The sequence below is a fragment of the Podarcis bocagei genome (genome assembly GCF_964188305.1).
Source record: "Podarcis bocagei genome assembly, chromosome: 5".
Lineage (NCBI taxonomy): Eukaryota > Metazoa > Chordata > Lepidosauria > Squamata > Lacertidae > Podarcis > Podarcis bocagei.
Genome location: NC_138129.1, coordinates 74,430,928 through 74,446,668, shown reverse-complemented (window position 1 = coordinate 74,446,668; position 15,741 = coordinate 74,430,928). Strand labels below are relative to the sequence as shown.

At 39.8% G+C, this 15,741-nt stretch overlaps 1 protein-coding gene across 4 annotated transcripts in view; it reads right to left on the bottom strand.

Annotated features, from left to right (window-relative positions):
* Nucleotides 1–1,844: 1,844 nt before the first annotated feature.
* PKN2 (protein kinase N2) overlaps nt 1,845–15,741 on the bottom strand; it is a 57,865-nt gene continuing 43,968 nt past the window's right edge. For 2 of the 4 annotated variants that reach the window (XM_081193980.1, XM_081193981.1), the window contains exons 11-22: nt 15,358–15,529; nt 15,033–15,162; nt 13,567–13,724; nt 13,401–13,476; nt 13,069–13,160; nt 11,503–11,679; nt 10,483–10,545; nt 10,121–10,197; nt 5,477–5,619; nt 5,157–5,264; nt 3,809–3,889; nt 1,845–3,728 (exon numbers count right to left, since the gene is read on the bottom strand). In XM_081193980.1, coding sequence (XP_081050106.1) covers nt 3,525–3,728; nt 3,809–3,889; nt 5,157–5,264; nt 5,477–5,619; nt 10,121–10,197; nt 10,483–10,545; nt 11,503–11,679; nt 13,069–13,160; nt 13,401–13,476; nt 13,567–13,724; nt 15,033–15,162; nt 15,358–15,529 — 1,481 coding nt within the window. In that variant the 3' untranslated portion in view covers nt 1,845–3,524. The remainder of the gene's footprint in view (nt 3,729–3,808; nt 3,890–5,156; nt 5,265–5,476; nt 5,620–10,120; nt 10,198–10,482; nt 10,546–11,502; nt 11,680–13,068; nt 13,161–13,400; nt 13,477–13,566; nt 13,725–15,032; nt 15,163–15,357; nt 15,530–15,741) is intronic. The other 2 variants (XM_081193982.1, XM_081193983.1) reach the window with 1 other exon arrangement.

Sequence of the window (15,741 nt, the reverse complement as noted above, 5' to 3'; positions counted from 1 at the left end):
TGATTTTGCAGGCTGCTAGGTCAGGGCTATTTTTGTTCCCTCGCTGCTCCAGCAGCATTCTTAAGCCATAATAGTATGAGGGGAGGAGCCAATGATAAGTACAAGTTTATGTAGATCTTGGATCAGCTCAACATCAAGCCTTGCCTCTGTACATTGAAAAAACAAAACAAACATCTCAAATCTTAATCTTGGTGTGCAGCCTTAACAGGAGTCTTAGAACCAGGTTCTGATGTTGAGTGCGGTAAGGCTGGAGTCTTGACTGTCATCTTAGGGACATCACATAGCTTTCCCTGCCTCTGCTGTGGAATGGGCAGGGAAATTCAATCCACAACAACCAGTGTCTTAGATTATATCTGCTCCGTGAGAAATGTTAATACAATCTGCTCCATCACAACATCTGTCAGAAAGATATTCCTAAGTCCTCTTGCCTAGCATGGGTTTTTCATAGGTGAAATCTTTCAGGAAGCCCTTCTACAATACAGTGGTACCTCAAGTTACATACGCTTCAGGTTACAGACTATGCTAACCCAGAAATATTACCTCGGGTTAAGAACTTTGCTTCAGGATGAGAACAGAAATTGTGCTCCGGCAGTGCAGCAGCAGTGGGAGGTCCAATTAGCTAAAGTGTGGGTCTGTCGTACCACACTATCAAGAGTGGGCTTCTGTTAGAACTTTGGGACGCTTAGATTACTTCAGCTTCTGCATTAACCTTCGTAGGCAAGTAAAACTGGATTGAACAACTGAATTTGAGCTCCAATGCTTGAATGAAATCCTTTTAAGGAACCATAATTCAGATAGCCTATTGTCTCTCCCCCCCTCCATTTCTCACTTAAAAGTGTGTGTGTGTGTGTGTGTAAGAAACCAGGTCAACATTTAAAGCAAAAAAAACACCCTCTAACTACCAGTACAGTGGTAACCTTGGGTTACATACACCTCAGGTTACAGGCCAGAAATAGTACCTCGGGTTAAGAACTTTGCTTCAGGATGAGAACAGAAATCCTGTAGCAGTGGCAGCGGGAGGCCCCATTAGCTGGTGCTTCAGGTTAAGAACGGACCTCCAGAACGAATTAAGTTCTTAACCCGAGGTACCACTGTACAACCTTTACATGATTATATATGCAGTTGTATGGGTTGTTTTGACGCTATGGTACCACAAGGTTACTGACAAGAGGAACAGAAAATGAGACTTTTTACGCACCCCTGAAAGAAAAGGGTAATTCAAACCAAGTTCTAAACACAATTTTTATCTAAAGACCAAAAAGCAAGATTATAGGATTCAAATCAGTAAATCATGTTTTCATATACAAATTTCACTATTTAAACTTTAATTTGATAGTTAACTGCAAGACAGTTTGTAGTATGACATTGTTAAAGGCACATTTCATTTTAATGCATAGTGTACCATTCTAAAATAACCTAATTTCTTTACAAAGTGCTTCAGCAGCCACATACAAGTATAGCAAAATATATTTACAATCTAGAGTTTAAAATCTTAATTTGCCTAAATATTTTAAAAAACTAGATAAAATTAGTGCTTTCTTTCAGCTTAACTGTGTGAACATACCCTGCCTCTAAAATTTCTTAAAGTGATTTACTTAGATTACAAAACATTTCTGTACAAGATGTACTTACAAAAAAAGAGAAAAGGGTTATTTCTGTAGGACTTTAAATTTGAATCACCCTTTTGGGCTCAGCTGTCTGTAGCTCTAATTTTGGAGTATAAATGAATAGCCGACTGTACCTCAGATGTGTAGTGTTTTGTATTTAATTGTGATACAGCTATTTGAAATGGAAGGGAAATAGCATTTTTTTCCAAGATGCTAATTTGCTATTTGTTTTTTTAAAAAAAGAATTACAGGTTAGACATTTCATGATTTGATTTTTTGTTTAGTCTTTTACCATTGTTCTTTGTGGACACACTTACATGTACATTATTCTAATGAACCCGTTACATACGCTTCAAAGTTCAGGCAATGAAGGCAACACCTGGGAGCAGCACTGTCTTCACATGGTTATGTGGTTGCCATTTATCTTTCATGAAACCAGATTCCAGAGCAATAAGTCTGTGTGGATTTAAACATCACACAACACATTTTTGATCTTGGGCATGCTGAGTATGAGCCTGATGACAAACCAATTTTAATAAGCTAGGGAAAGCAGAGCGTTGTTTTCCACAAACAGACTCAACCTTTTAGAAAACTACGTAAGTCTGAAAGGAGCACACACAGTATCTGGTCAAAGACATTTTAACTTTTCAAGGTACAGCATAGTGTTAAGAGGCTTAAAATATACAAGTCTTATCAAAAATATTTATACATTCTCTCAAAACATATTGCTTTAACCCTTATTCTCAATAATTGCCAATGAAGAGTCTGGAATTCAGTGGCCTTGAAATGTATACAAGCATGTCCCCCCCCCCCCCCATTAAATCTGAATTTAGCAATACATTCACCTAGCCACTGGATAATGCTAAAGGAAGTGGTAAAGTTAATTTATATGCTTGAAACAAAAATATACTATAACTTCCAAATATACATGAACACGGCATGTATACACTGAAGATCCTCATTCTTTAAAGATGATATGGCAACACCAAATCAGCAAATGTAAGATGAACGAGATAGCTAGACACACAGATTAGCTAAAATAACGTATCAATGGAGTTAGTGTGGAAAAGACATGACTTCCAAGAGTACAAAACAGTGATTGCATCTGGGGGAATGCACACATTAGAAATGTTCCTGATTTAAGACTGGAGAGACATTCTTACTCATTACATTCTTCATATCTGCTGGTTATAGAAGTTGAAAGGCAAAAATTGTTTGGCAAATGCTTTGGTAAACTTCTTAGGACCGATCTTCTCTTTTTAAGAATGGAAGCACTTATACTGTTCTCCTATAGGTAAGGCTTTTAAACATTTCCCCCCCTAATAAATACCATAGAAAGTTTACAAAACAAGGCATCAGTTCTTAATCCTCATTCCCCCCCCTAAAAAATCAAGACAACAGTGTGCTTAACAGTCATCAGGTCTATGTTTTTTGGAGATTACTGTATCTTTCTTTTTTTTAAGGACAGACATTTTGCCTTCCTTCTTCCCTCTAATCGCTGAGTAGATGGTTATCAGTCTAGCTCAGTATCTGGTTGCTAATCCTGCTTAAGGCAGGTCTTTTTTGCAATGTTTTCTGCTGCAGAACAGTAAAGATACAGTACAAGTGTGCCCATGTGAGAGTGGAACACAGCCTATACCTGGCCAGGTCAAGCTTAAAGAGCTGCACAGAATCGCTTTCCAGTGCTCAATATTTTTTTTTCTTTAAAAAAAAAAAGATATACAAAAACGAGGTCACACCTCACGTGTAATAAAAACGGTCCTTTTTCCAAAATCTTCATGTGATTCAAAAAAGTCGGAAGCTACAGGCAGCACAGAGAACAATCCAACAGCTGGTATTCTCAAAAGGAGGGAAGGAGTGGGGCGAACGCTGTTCTGATGAGCCAGTCTGCTAGGATTTCACAGTGTCTCAAAAGAATTAACACCAATCAGCAATGTAGTCAAAGTCTCTGAACATTTCCTGCTGGTCTTCTGAAAGTATCCTAGGCTCCCGGGGTGGAGTGAGAATAGGTGCTTCTGAGGTAAATTCGTCATCAAAATTGCTGACGTCTTCTCTTCCTCGTATGATGGGGACAAAAGGAGGCTTCATTTTCTTGGCAAGCAACGCGTTCCAATCGATCAACTGCAAAATGAAAACACCGAGTTAAGTCCCTGCTTCTGGCTGCTCCCAGATTGCACCCAGGCGTTTCACTTTGCACTCACCCGGAAAAAGTGATGCCTCTTGACATCTTCAGCATCTTTCTCACCAGCGCCGAGACGCCGCTCTGGGTTTCTCCTCAGAAGCTGAAACGATATCAAGAACTTTTTGTCAGTAGCCTGCTGGAGCAAAGCGTTCCTGTTAACAATTTCCTGAGCCATGTGAGTTCTTTGAAAAAAGCATGATATAAATATGAAGTGATTTTTTTAAAAAAAGCACATCAGGTTCCCCAGTTAGTACAGCAAGTAGCACTGGGAACTTTAGAAAAGAAAGCAAAATGATTGCCTTTGCTTTTATTACTTCATAAATTTAAAATTCTCATTGGTTTGCCAAGGCCCAAACGGTGGTTCTGACCAAGTTGTATTTCAAGCAAAACTACTGACATCAGTGTCGTGACAGAATGACATAATTGGTTTCCGCCTGTTATAACAGCATAAAAGAGTCCCAAGGCAGTTTACAGAAAAACAAATTAAATAACAAAAATAATCTGAATAAAACAAAAAAAAGTACAATGGCAAACCCAAGAAAACCCCCAACTTGCTGTCTTTAAGAAGACAAGGCATGAAACCACGCACTATTTTCAGTTTCCCTTACAAGAGATGGCTAGTAATCCAACCACTCACAGCAGCAGACTAATGACATCATATCCCATGCAATCAATCCCCGTTCCCACAGAGAGAAGACCCAATACACAGAAAGAGTCTCCAATTGTTTTTTTTGTCAAAGGAGAGAAAAGAGCTCAAGTTCTAGGGCTTCCATGATCTAGAATGTAGGGTCTCTACTGAGTCCCAACTACCACTCTCTGCTGCTACAAAATGGAAAGAATCCTCGCTGCTGCTTTGCTTATCTCCAGGGATATCATAAGCCGGTGTGTTAACTTTTTATACAGCTGTGGTTGCTTTCTCAGGTGCTCCAGTAAAAAAACACCAAAGTCCTCCTGACTCACAAGTAGTACCAATCCTACCAGTGAGTAAATCGGGGGTGGCTCACTGGTGACCCTTCAAGATAGATGTTGCTGGACTACAAAACCCATCATCCCTGACCACTAGCCCTGCTGGCGGGCAGGTGGATGGGAGCTGCAAGCAGAGAAACTTGGAAGAACCACAGTTAGTCACCCATGGAAGTAAAGGTCATACCCACAGTATTTCTACCCAACAGACATGGGGCATACATCTGGGGAGGCTAGGATATTACTAGTATCAGCAAGCCACACTTGCCTTTGACGTAAAGTGAACTTGAGAAACGTACGTAGCAAATAAAAACGTGGACCTTAAAACACTTTGCTTTCCCTTACACACGTGGCTAAACAAATTAAGAAGGAATGAAACAAGCACACAAAAAGTACCATCTTACCCTTCTCATTATTGAGATGGCTTCTGTAGAAAGGAACCGAGGATATCTTACTTCATCATTTACAATACTGTCAAAAACCTCTTCTTCATCATCTCCTGGGAAGGGAGACTAGAGGGTGGGGGAGAAATAGCGATAAGAATAATTTCCAGAAACTGAATTTTCATCGATATATTCTCTTAATAAATATACTCAAATTTAACCAAATGAGAAGTGAAAAGAGTGAGGGATTCAACAGAAACCTACACCCAACAGCTCTTTTCAAATTTATTTGCTCTTTGCAGATGAATAAAAGAACCAGTTTTACATTTTGTGAAGCTTACCTCACCAACCAGCATTTCATAGATGAGCACACCAAGACCCCACCAGTCTACAGCTCTTGTATAGGAAGTTTCTGTCAACACTTCTGGAGCAAGAAATTCTGGAGTGCCACAGAATGTACTTGTCCTGTCACCAAAACCCATTCCTGCAACAATTACACATGTTTAGTTTTTTGTTCTATGAGCCTTTCACCTTTCCAGTTTTAAACTCATGCAATTCTTACACAATAAAAACCGTGTATGACATGAACAACATTGCATATTTTTGCCTGTTCTGCCAACTCCATCCAAATTCTGAAAGCTAAATAAGGATACTTTTTATTGCAAAATAGAGTTGATGGTTTTGAACTCCAAATGTTCAGCCAATTATTTACAACTGGTAACATTGTAGTGGTTTTAAAAAAAACAACAACGGTCTTGCAGAATGACAGAGAAGATACAGATTCATTAAGACTGGAATCCTAGGCTCACTTATCTGAGATTAAGTCCTATAGAACATAAGGCCTACTTCCGAGTAGACTTGTATAAGTTTGCACTCTAAAGCATTTACAGAAAATGTTTATTTTCTTATCTAACACTATAAAATGCTAGGCATTTCGTTTTGCCTCTAAAATAAGCAACCTATGAAATATGACTTTTCTTTTAAAGATTTCCTTCTTAAGCACAGTGAAGCCAAGGTATGTATTCAACAACCCTTTAAAAAAGCCAACAGCTTAATGTCATTTACATACGCTAGACAGAATTTTTGCCAGTGGCAACAACTCATTTAAGAAGGGTGTGATGTGAATTCTGTGCCAAATTTTACAAAAGGGCAAGAGCAAGCAGGCATTCAAGAACTTCTTGATTGTGTACTGTCAAAATACTTCCTTATTAACAAAGGGCATGCATAATTCCCCCACCCCTTGCATTTTTCATTGGTGAAACTATGTTGTGTGTAGGTAGGACAAATTTGAATTTCCAAGTGGTAAGAAACAAACCTTGGCTCTATAATTATTTGTAAAACTCTCTCTCTCTCTCTTTGAGCAGCAGCACACGTTACATTTTGTACACTGGTACTAGCACTCGAAGCATACGCACTATCAAGTGTGAAGAACCTGCATTTGCCTTTAAATAAATAAGGATTCTTGATGCAGTTTTCCTACAGCAAAAGTCCCATTTAATTGCTCCATCTTGCCACCTGTGCAGTGTTAGAAACTCAGATATGAAAGCTAGGAGCTAAATGGCACCTTATGGGCACAACAACAGATTGTCTAGGCCTGTTTTATAAAAAAAATACAAAGCTGAAAATGAATGAACTGCAGCTAAAATCTTATGTTCATTTTTCACACGGTCTAGTCCTTCCCTTGCCCACCTCCCTAATATTCTTAGAGGGTCTCTTCTCCAGTCTTCAGAGAGTGGCTGGAAGTGGGGAGGCAGAAAAAGGTCCTCCTTTCCTTCCACTGCAGCTTTAATCTGAAATCTTACTGCGCCCAGAAGCTTAGAAACTGCTTGCCCTAATGAAAATTTCTGTCGCAAAATGCGCCTAGGACAGTGGGAGTTTCGAACACTGCACCTGTGTCTGATGTAAGACTGTGTCAAGGTCACAAAGACTGCAGAAATCTACTGGGTATCCACCATCTATTTCTTGGAAATATGTCCCCAAGCCATGATTGGCTCAGTGAGACCCTACCTGTCTAGCCCTTTTAGTATAAAAACTAGTCTTTGACCTGGGTCTAATGGGATTTGAGGGTCATGTATGGCAACAATAATGTGTTCCTAGATGAAACTTGCTCGTGGGGTCAATGACTTGAATGGTTATTTTGTTCTGTGTTCAAATTCCCTGAAGTGTCTTCACACGGTTAGCCTTTCTTAACTGTGTTTTAGTGGTAAAGGGTTCTTATTCTCTGCTTATAAACTCCCTAATAAAGTATAGCACTTATTCCTTGTGTGGCTTCCTGATGTAAGCTTGGCTTTGAATCTGGTACCTGGCTACTTGGTTATATGCTACTGAGTAATTTGTGGGCTTGCAGCTCTAAAGGACTGTTTGGCCCTTTGCAAATCTTGGAGACTTTGCAAATCTCAAGGACTTCCAGAAACAAACTCAGTTTCCCCTGGCTCAGGATTGGATGACTACAGGGGTGGGGCAACCCCTGGGTTATCTCACTTAAAAGGCAGCTTAAGCAAAATTCTTTATATACCAGCAGGAATGAGATGATAAAATAGCCCTGAACTCTTTACATGGTTTGCAGCCATGGGAAAACCAGTATAAGGAAAATCATTTACATGTTGGCAGCGTGGACAAACAGACTTCATGCTGTCAACTTGGGATATACCGTATTTTTTGCTCTATAAGACTCACTTTTTCCCTCCTAAAAAGTAAGGGGAAATGTGTGTACGTTTTATGGAGCGAATGCAGGCTGCGCAGCTATCCCAGAAGCCAGAACAGCAAGAGGGATTACTGCTTTCACTGCGCAGCGATCCCTCTTGCTGTTCTGGATTCTGAGATTCAGAATATTTTTGTTGTTGTTTTCCTCCTCCAAAAACTAGGTGCGTCTTGTGGTCTGGTGCGTCTTATAGAGCGAAAAACATGGTAGCTGGAACAATTCTTTTACAGCTCCTTTCTATAGTGGAATACCACGTATAATTGAGAACCAAATGTTGCTTATGCAGATGAAACTACCTGAGAAGCCATTATTTTCCTCCTACCAATCCATAAAAGTAGGACACTATGGCAACTCCTCCTCGCTGCTCTGGCAATTGTTTCTTCCTGACTCGAATTGATAAAATGAAAGGTCCAGGCAGATCTTAAGCTGGTTTGGGTGGTGAATTCGAAAATGTGGAGATGTAGGGTTGTAGTCAATATTTTCACTTGCGAATTTGTTATGGCTGGAGTTTGGATCCTAGAATAATAGGCAGGGTGGGTTTTAGAACGTAGCGTGTGATTGGCTGCTGGAGCCATGCAATCCGGCTCCAGAAGGGAAGTTTGAACTAGCCTATCAGGTGTGACCACAGGATATCTAGCCTGGGTCTGGGAGGGGCCTGCAGGCTGGACACACACGATGACTGTTTTATGTGTGAAGAATGAAATAAACTACATGAAACCAACGGCTTTTCTCCGAGTATATTTCAGAATGGAACTTCCATTAACTCATTCCTTCATGTGCACTCATGGAAGGATTCCTTTCATAAGCACATCTCTGCTCCTCAACAGAAGTAGCAGTTCATGGAGGAACAGCATTAGATACAGCCCAAAGGAAGCTGAGCAAATAACTCTTCTTTGGTGATGGGACATACTATCTTATCTTTGTTACTCAGAGCAAGCAGGGATCCAGACTAACAACAAAGTGGAAGGGGGTGGGCACACAGCCTAAATTATATTTCCTTCCTGTTTTTTATTGCACAGAAATACTTCCAATTCAAGTTTTTTTGAACGAATCCCAACCAAATACCAAAAAATAAACAGATATAAATAAGAAAGCGCAGAAAACAGAATCTGACAAAGCAGAGCTATATACTGTTTTCCCCACTTTCTCTGATGGGGTTCCTAGGACAAACCAGCAGTTTCTAACTTTAGCAAACAAGTGCAAGCATTTTGAAATGCTAACAGCTCTTCTTAAGATCATGTGTCTTGTCATTAAAAATGCAAAGATTGCATTGCAGCCAGCACGTCAGCCTTTGTGAAACAAATTCTCCATGCATTTTGCAGCCTGACCCTAAGTTGGGCCCCATGGAGTTCAGTAGAGCTTACTCCCATGTAAGTGTGCTGTAGTCTTAGTTTACAGAACTGTTGGAAATAATGTAATTGGTATACAGCAGATTTCCCTCCTTGCCCACCCTATGCTTTGTGACAAAAATGTTTTATTTTTCTCAATAAGACTTTCTGGATCATTCTGAGGGTCCTATGATGATTTGCTGGGGCCTTTGGGTGAAGGGCAAGTGATATTCAAAAAATAAACCCACCAAAAATAAAGAAAAAGGAATATACAATAAAAACATAAAGCAAACCACTGAGTACAGCTGTTCTAAATGCTTTGGACAGAACATTTTATTGATCTAGCTGGAAAGTTGTTTATGAGAGTAACTTTAGCCAATGAAAACTGATGCCACAAAAAAGTGTTAGTTTTTAAAATTGTGTTTTGAAAGACATGTCATCTTTCATTTCTTTTGCAATAAATTCTTTTGAAATTACAATAGGCTTTTTACCATGCAATCCTATACATGCCTACTGACATATAAGTTCCACTGTGTTTAATGGGATTTACTCTGAGGTTAGTGTGCGTAGGACTGCACCCTTACTGGCGAAAACCCACATTTTGGAGTTTTTACCAGAAGGTTCCAAATGTTGCTCAGCACAGAACTCTTTTTTCGGGGACTGCCCAGAGGCCATGGCAAAGAGCTACTCTAAATCTGTGATTTGTTTAATTGATTAAAAGAGGAAAAAATTCACATGTTCATTAACAATGCCTCCCCCAACACCATATGGAAGAGAGCAGAGATGTCTCTAATCCACAATCTGTGCAGCACTCAGAATGAGGAAGGGAGGGGAGAGGTGGAAAGGGGAAGTAGAGGGGCTACCACTTTTAATCTGAGGCAGTAATTGATAAAAGTGGGTTGCAAATTCCCGACTGCTATTATAAGCCACTGAGAAATACTGTTGAAAAAGCTTACCCTCTTTGCAGAGGCCAAAGTCTGCTATTTTCACAAAACCTTCTGTATCCAGCAACAAGTTGTCTAGCTTTAAATCTCTGCAGAGAAGAAATTAAAAACAACTCATTCTGACCCCGAAGGGAGACAAACTATACGGGGAAAGTATTAGCTGCAAATACTCAAAATTGTTATCCTTTCTGAATTTAAGGTGTTTGGATGTGGCATGGCAGGTTTGTGTAAACACCCAATGCAACTGTCCTCCTCTTCGCCACATGGCAAAGAGGAGGTAACATTGTTAATGTATCTGAGCAAACATGGTATATAAGGCAAACGTGTAAGAATGTGAAATGAAACAAAAAAATCTAAATCTTACGCAAACTTACCGATAAACTATCTTGTGCTCATGTAAATATTGCAGTCCAAGAACCACACATGCAGCATAAAACCTGTTTGTAAAGAAATATAAAAGAGGCGAGAACTGACATGTTGCATTTTTTATACTCCTACAAAGGATAACTTTTGAAAAACATGTGACCAGAAAACCTTCAGAGCAACGTTCAGTACCACCAGAGGAGTCTTTTCAGGCTACTTTATTTTGAATATGGGTTTCTAAGTTTTTAATTAAAAAGAGCACCACACCTCAGTAGCAGAGGACACACTTCCATGCAGCAGGTCACAGGCTCAATCTGTGGTTCTCCAGTTCACAAGGAACAGGTAGACAGCAGGCAGTGGGAAAGGCCTGGGACCCAGTGGACCATATTGGGTTAAACAGGACAGTCTGACCCGCTATAAAGCTTTCTGCCTGTACTCCTCAAAAAGTATAATACCGGCATCTATGTCATGAATCTCTACCTGGCAGGTATCAGTGAGCGAAAGCAGCATCTGCTGATACAATTAGAACTGCTCCCTTGATGAAGTAGGTGTGCGTGTTAGGATACTGCCTGTCAACTGAAAGTCCTGTTGTAGTTATGCCCGCTGCAGTCAGACAGGAATTGCCTAAATCCATCAGGATGCCGTACAAGCCCAACCTATGCTCTGCCGGCTTCCATTAGCTCTACACAGATTTCACTAGCATAAGTCAACTGGGTGCAGGAGCTACATGCCATGTACCTAAGGGACGTATGATACAACATTTATAAGCTGGTGTGGCTATATGCAGACACATCTTCTCAGCAGCAAAATTTCCTCTCCCTTGCAGTTAGGGTGCATGAGATTAACCACAGTTAAGACTAACTAGGGTTTCCTTTAAACCAAGTTCTGAAACATGAGGTAGCTCCCAACCATTTAGCAGGGGAAGAAGTGTTACTATGTCTTATTGGCCCTGCAGAGTATTATCTCACACGGCAAGCACCAAACCCAACTTACTTACGCCACAGCCTGAAAATATCCCTTTTGTTACTTACACTGCTCTTGGTTCGGAAAAGACATCCGTGTGTATATGCATCATGAGGTCTCCTCCAGCTGCGTACTCCATTACGAAGCACACGTGATCGTTGGTTTGGAAACAAGCAAAGAGGTTCACCAGAAAGGGATGCCTTACGCTGTTCACAGTTTCAAAAATTCGCTTTTCACACATGAGGCTGAAAGCAGAAATGTTTATGAGGTTGGATCAACTATTTATCTTCATTACATGGGTGACGGCTCCAAGAAGGGATACATGCACAAAATCCTAAGAGTTAGAAGGGGCCCTATGGGTCATCTAGTCTAACCCCCCTGCCATGAAGGAATACGCACCCAAATGGGGATCAAACCCAAGTCCTTGTCATTATCAGCACCATGCTCTAACCTGCAAGGCGAAAGCCTAACTGCAATGAGGCCACTGTAACCGCAGGCTTCCAGCAGAAGTACTGAGTTTACTGCAATTAATACAGTGGACCCTCGGGTTACGTACCACTCTAGATACGTAATCTTCGGGTTGTGAAAGCAAGAAACCTGGAAGTGTATTCTTCTGGGTTTCGCTGCTCGCACATGCGCAGAAGTGCTCTATCGCGCCGCGTGTGAGGGCAGAAACGGCGCCTCTGGTTACAAATTTTTCGGGGAGCGCACCCCCCCGAAACAAATTAAATTTGTAACCAGAGGGTCCACTGTAATGACAGTGACCCACAAGTAGCAAGAGCATGGAAGGCCATCAGGACTTTTTGGGTAATACAGTGGTACCTCGGGTTAAGTACTTAATTCGTTCCAGAGGTCCGTTCTTAACCTGAAACTGTTCTTAACCTGAAGCACCACTTTAGCTAATGGGGCCTCCCACTGCCACCGCGCTGCCGGAGCACAATTTCTGTTCTCATCCTGAAGCAAAGTTCTTAACCCGAGGTACTATTTCTGGGTTAGTGGAGTCTGTAACCTGAAGCGTATGTAACCTGAAGCATCTGTAACCTGAGGTACCCCTGTATGTGGTAAATGACAACAGTGCTGAGTTCTTGCAAGGGGTATGATACTAATGTGATAATATATTTTTTTTTAAAAAAAGCACAGCAGCTTAACAATGAATGACGAACAACTACACAGCATAAAACCCAGGGATAGGCAGGGCACTATTTCTTACTGACCCAAGCACATTTACTTGTAATTATGTTCTACCAGAGATGCTTGCAAGTAAGTGTGTTTAAGGGTCAGGTTTGAAAATCTGGCAATTACTGCAGCCCATGATTAAGATCTAAAGAGCTGCACAACTAGTCTTATACATCAACGGGGCTTTGAGTTTGAGTTCTGAAGAGTGGCACCATCTTCTAAGACACGAAGCATGGATTTTGGGTTATATGGCAGGATCATAACATGACCTGTTATAAAAACTCTTAACGAGTATTTTCTTTCTTTTTTTATGAAATGAAATTAAGTTTCTGCAGACCTGAAATAAATTATGTAAAAAACGTTAAAAATACAAGCCCTTGGCCCCACTCAAAGTAGTAGTCTTGGTCTGTGGGTTTAGGGCACATTCAGATTTAATGACACCTGTCCTTCACACTGACCTGTCTACTTCATCACGAGCAACAATGTCTCCTTTCTTTAAGGCTTTAATGGCAAACATTTCGTTTGTATTCTTATATTCAGCCAACAGGACCTGAAACACAAAATAATACTCAATTTGCATGCTTTCCATTACATTTTATGTTCCAAACTCGCAACTGTTGTGTATACGTTTAAAAAGTTTGCTTCAAAGCTGTGAAAAATCAACAAGCATATTACTGAGCACATAGTGAAATGCAACAGGCAGCTGCAAAGGGAAGTGGGCTAAGAGGAAGGAAGGGAGAAAACCAGATGTGGAAAGAGACAATATTGTAATTTTAGCTGTCAGACATACCTTTCCAAAGTGTCCTCTACCCAGTACAGCACAACACCGGAAGTCTTGCAAACTGAATTGAAATCTCTGTTGTATTCTGAAATACAGCAATTTTAAAAAGTAAATGACAATTTCTACTCAGTATTGGGAAGAGTTATACATCAAGTTAACATAAAAGAGGACTTACCTTCTATCTTCGGGCTCTCGTATATTATATTCTAAATCAGAATTTGAATTTTGAGTCTCGCAAATAATTTCCGGCTGAAGTTTGGGGACAAAATTATTTCTGTCATTCTCAAAATCAAATGTTTCTGCATCCTGTGAAATGTGTAGAAGAAAAAAAATCTGAAGATTTAAAAAAACAAAAGTTGCTAGAAATTGGAGAAGAGTAATGTTACAGCAGTAGGTCTTAAATTTAGAATTGTGGAATTCAGAATCTCAAGGTTGATTCAAATGCCTTCTAAAAGAGCCCTCGAGAAATTATATCTATTTGCTAAACCTCTTGCACTGTTTGTGATAGGACTTGCAAAGACAGCACTGAGGAACCTGGTCTAAGAACTGGTTTAAGAATGCTGTCATACAAGCTACCCTACACATATTCATGTTTCCCACATAAATGAAGTTGAAGAAAAATAAACAAACCCTCTTCCATGTATTACTGGGACACCTGCAATCAATTCTTCCTAGCCAAAGGCAACCTGGCATTTGGGTATTTCTAAACCTGGTTTAAGAACACATTTTGATTGTTTAATTTATATACCGTTTAGTATGTTACAAGTATGTCTAAGCGGTATACAAGTATGTTACAAGTATGTCTAAGCGGTATACAAAAAACTGAAGCAACAACAAACAACTTAAACAAAATATTACAAAAACACACAGTTACATATAAAATGTTACAATAACACAAAGTTGCTAAGATATACAAATCAATATCCATTCATTTTCCTTTTGATACTCAACCTCCGGGTTTTCACCCAGGGTCCAAGCAAACTCTCCGCTCACCCACAAAAGTCTCACAACATTGATCTTCAAGTGCTTGAAAAGGACTGTAAGATTCATTAGGAGATAAGACTACTTCTTTCTGTATTTGAACAATCCCAAGCAATGTGCCAGAGACTTAGGGGAACCCTGTTTAGAATGCCATCTTTAGAGTGAGGGAAGAAACACAATGAGTGAGGCCTTCTCAGTGAAACATGTCAGTGTCCATCCCTGCTTCTTTTAAGAAGTCTTAACAAATGTTTATTGGTTTGGCAGGGTTTTCAGAACCTGTGAGACTTGTTGATCATTAAATGCTTGTTGACAGTTCTCTGGTTAAGTTCTAACTTCAAATACTTCTTTGGTCAAGTATCTACTACCTCAAATGCTAGTATGGTACAAACGAGTTTTTGCAGTTCAGCAGTTATTTAAAAGGAGAGGTTATGACCCGATTATAAGAATGCTTTAAGATATTACGCAACTCAGTTAGAAAGTTGCACACAGAAAGATCAGCTGCAGAACGCTTTGCATAGCAACCAATTATTAAAAAGTAAAGACGTCAATAAAACAACAACAAATCAAGAATACAACCTGTGCTATTTGTAGGTCACATTTCTCACAAACCTAGACAGAACAATTTGTGCTATTGTTTTAAATCTATATTAGAAGTCTTGCCTGAGTGGGTGTAGGTGGAGCCTTTGGCTCAGGCGAAGGTTCGCTAATTTCTCCAAGAGAAGACGCACGTGGAGGAGTATGTGGGGGTTCGGGTTCAAGTTCAAACACCAGTTTGGCTACAGGGGAGTCACTTAAAAGAAAGCAATTCACTTGGTGAGCAGGGCAACAATTTAGGAAAATTTAAAAAATAACTTCATGCTAATTGATACTTTTCTCTTTTTAAAACTGGAAGAAGGAAATTCAAGAGGAGTAAATAAGCTTGTGTTTCCTTTTACATCACAGGAGTTTTGCCATATAAGCCTGCTTAAGCATCTCAGCCACTTACCTAGTTGGTGATCTTAATTCAGGAATGTGCGCATCACCTCCTGCAACTGCGGCAGGCACAGCTTGAGGGCTGAAGGTGCCGGTATGATTTACTGTAGGAATAGCTCTTCTCACAAGCCTTCCCCAAGTGGCAATATTAATATTCATTTGAGGAGCTCTGAGAAATGTTTTGCCTGTGGTTAAAAAAAACAGAGAGCACAAGTAATCTTTTTACTTATCACCAAAAGCTATAATTAAAAGAGAATTCATATTCATTAGTTTATTATTTGTGATGAATAAACTGAACATGTCACATATTCCACATTTTCCTGCTTTTTTTTTTTACAAACAGATTTCACTATTGAAAGCCCTATCTACAATTTCTAAACAAATATTTTTACATGAA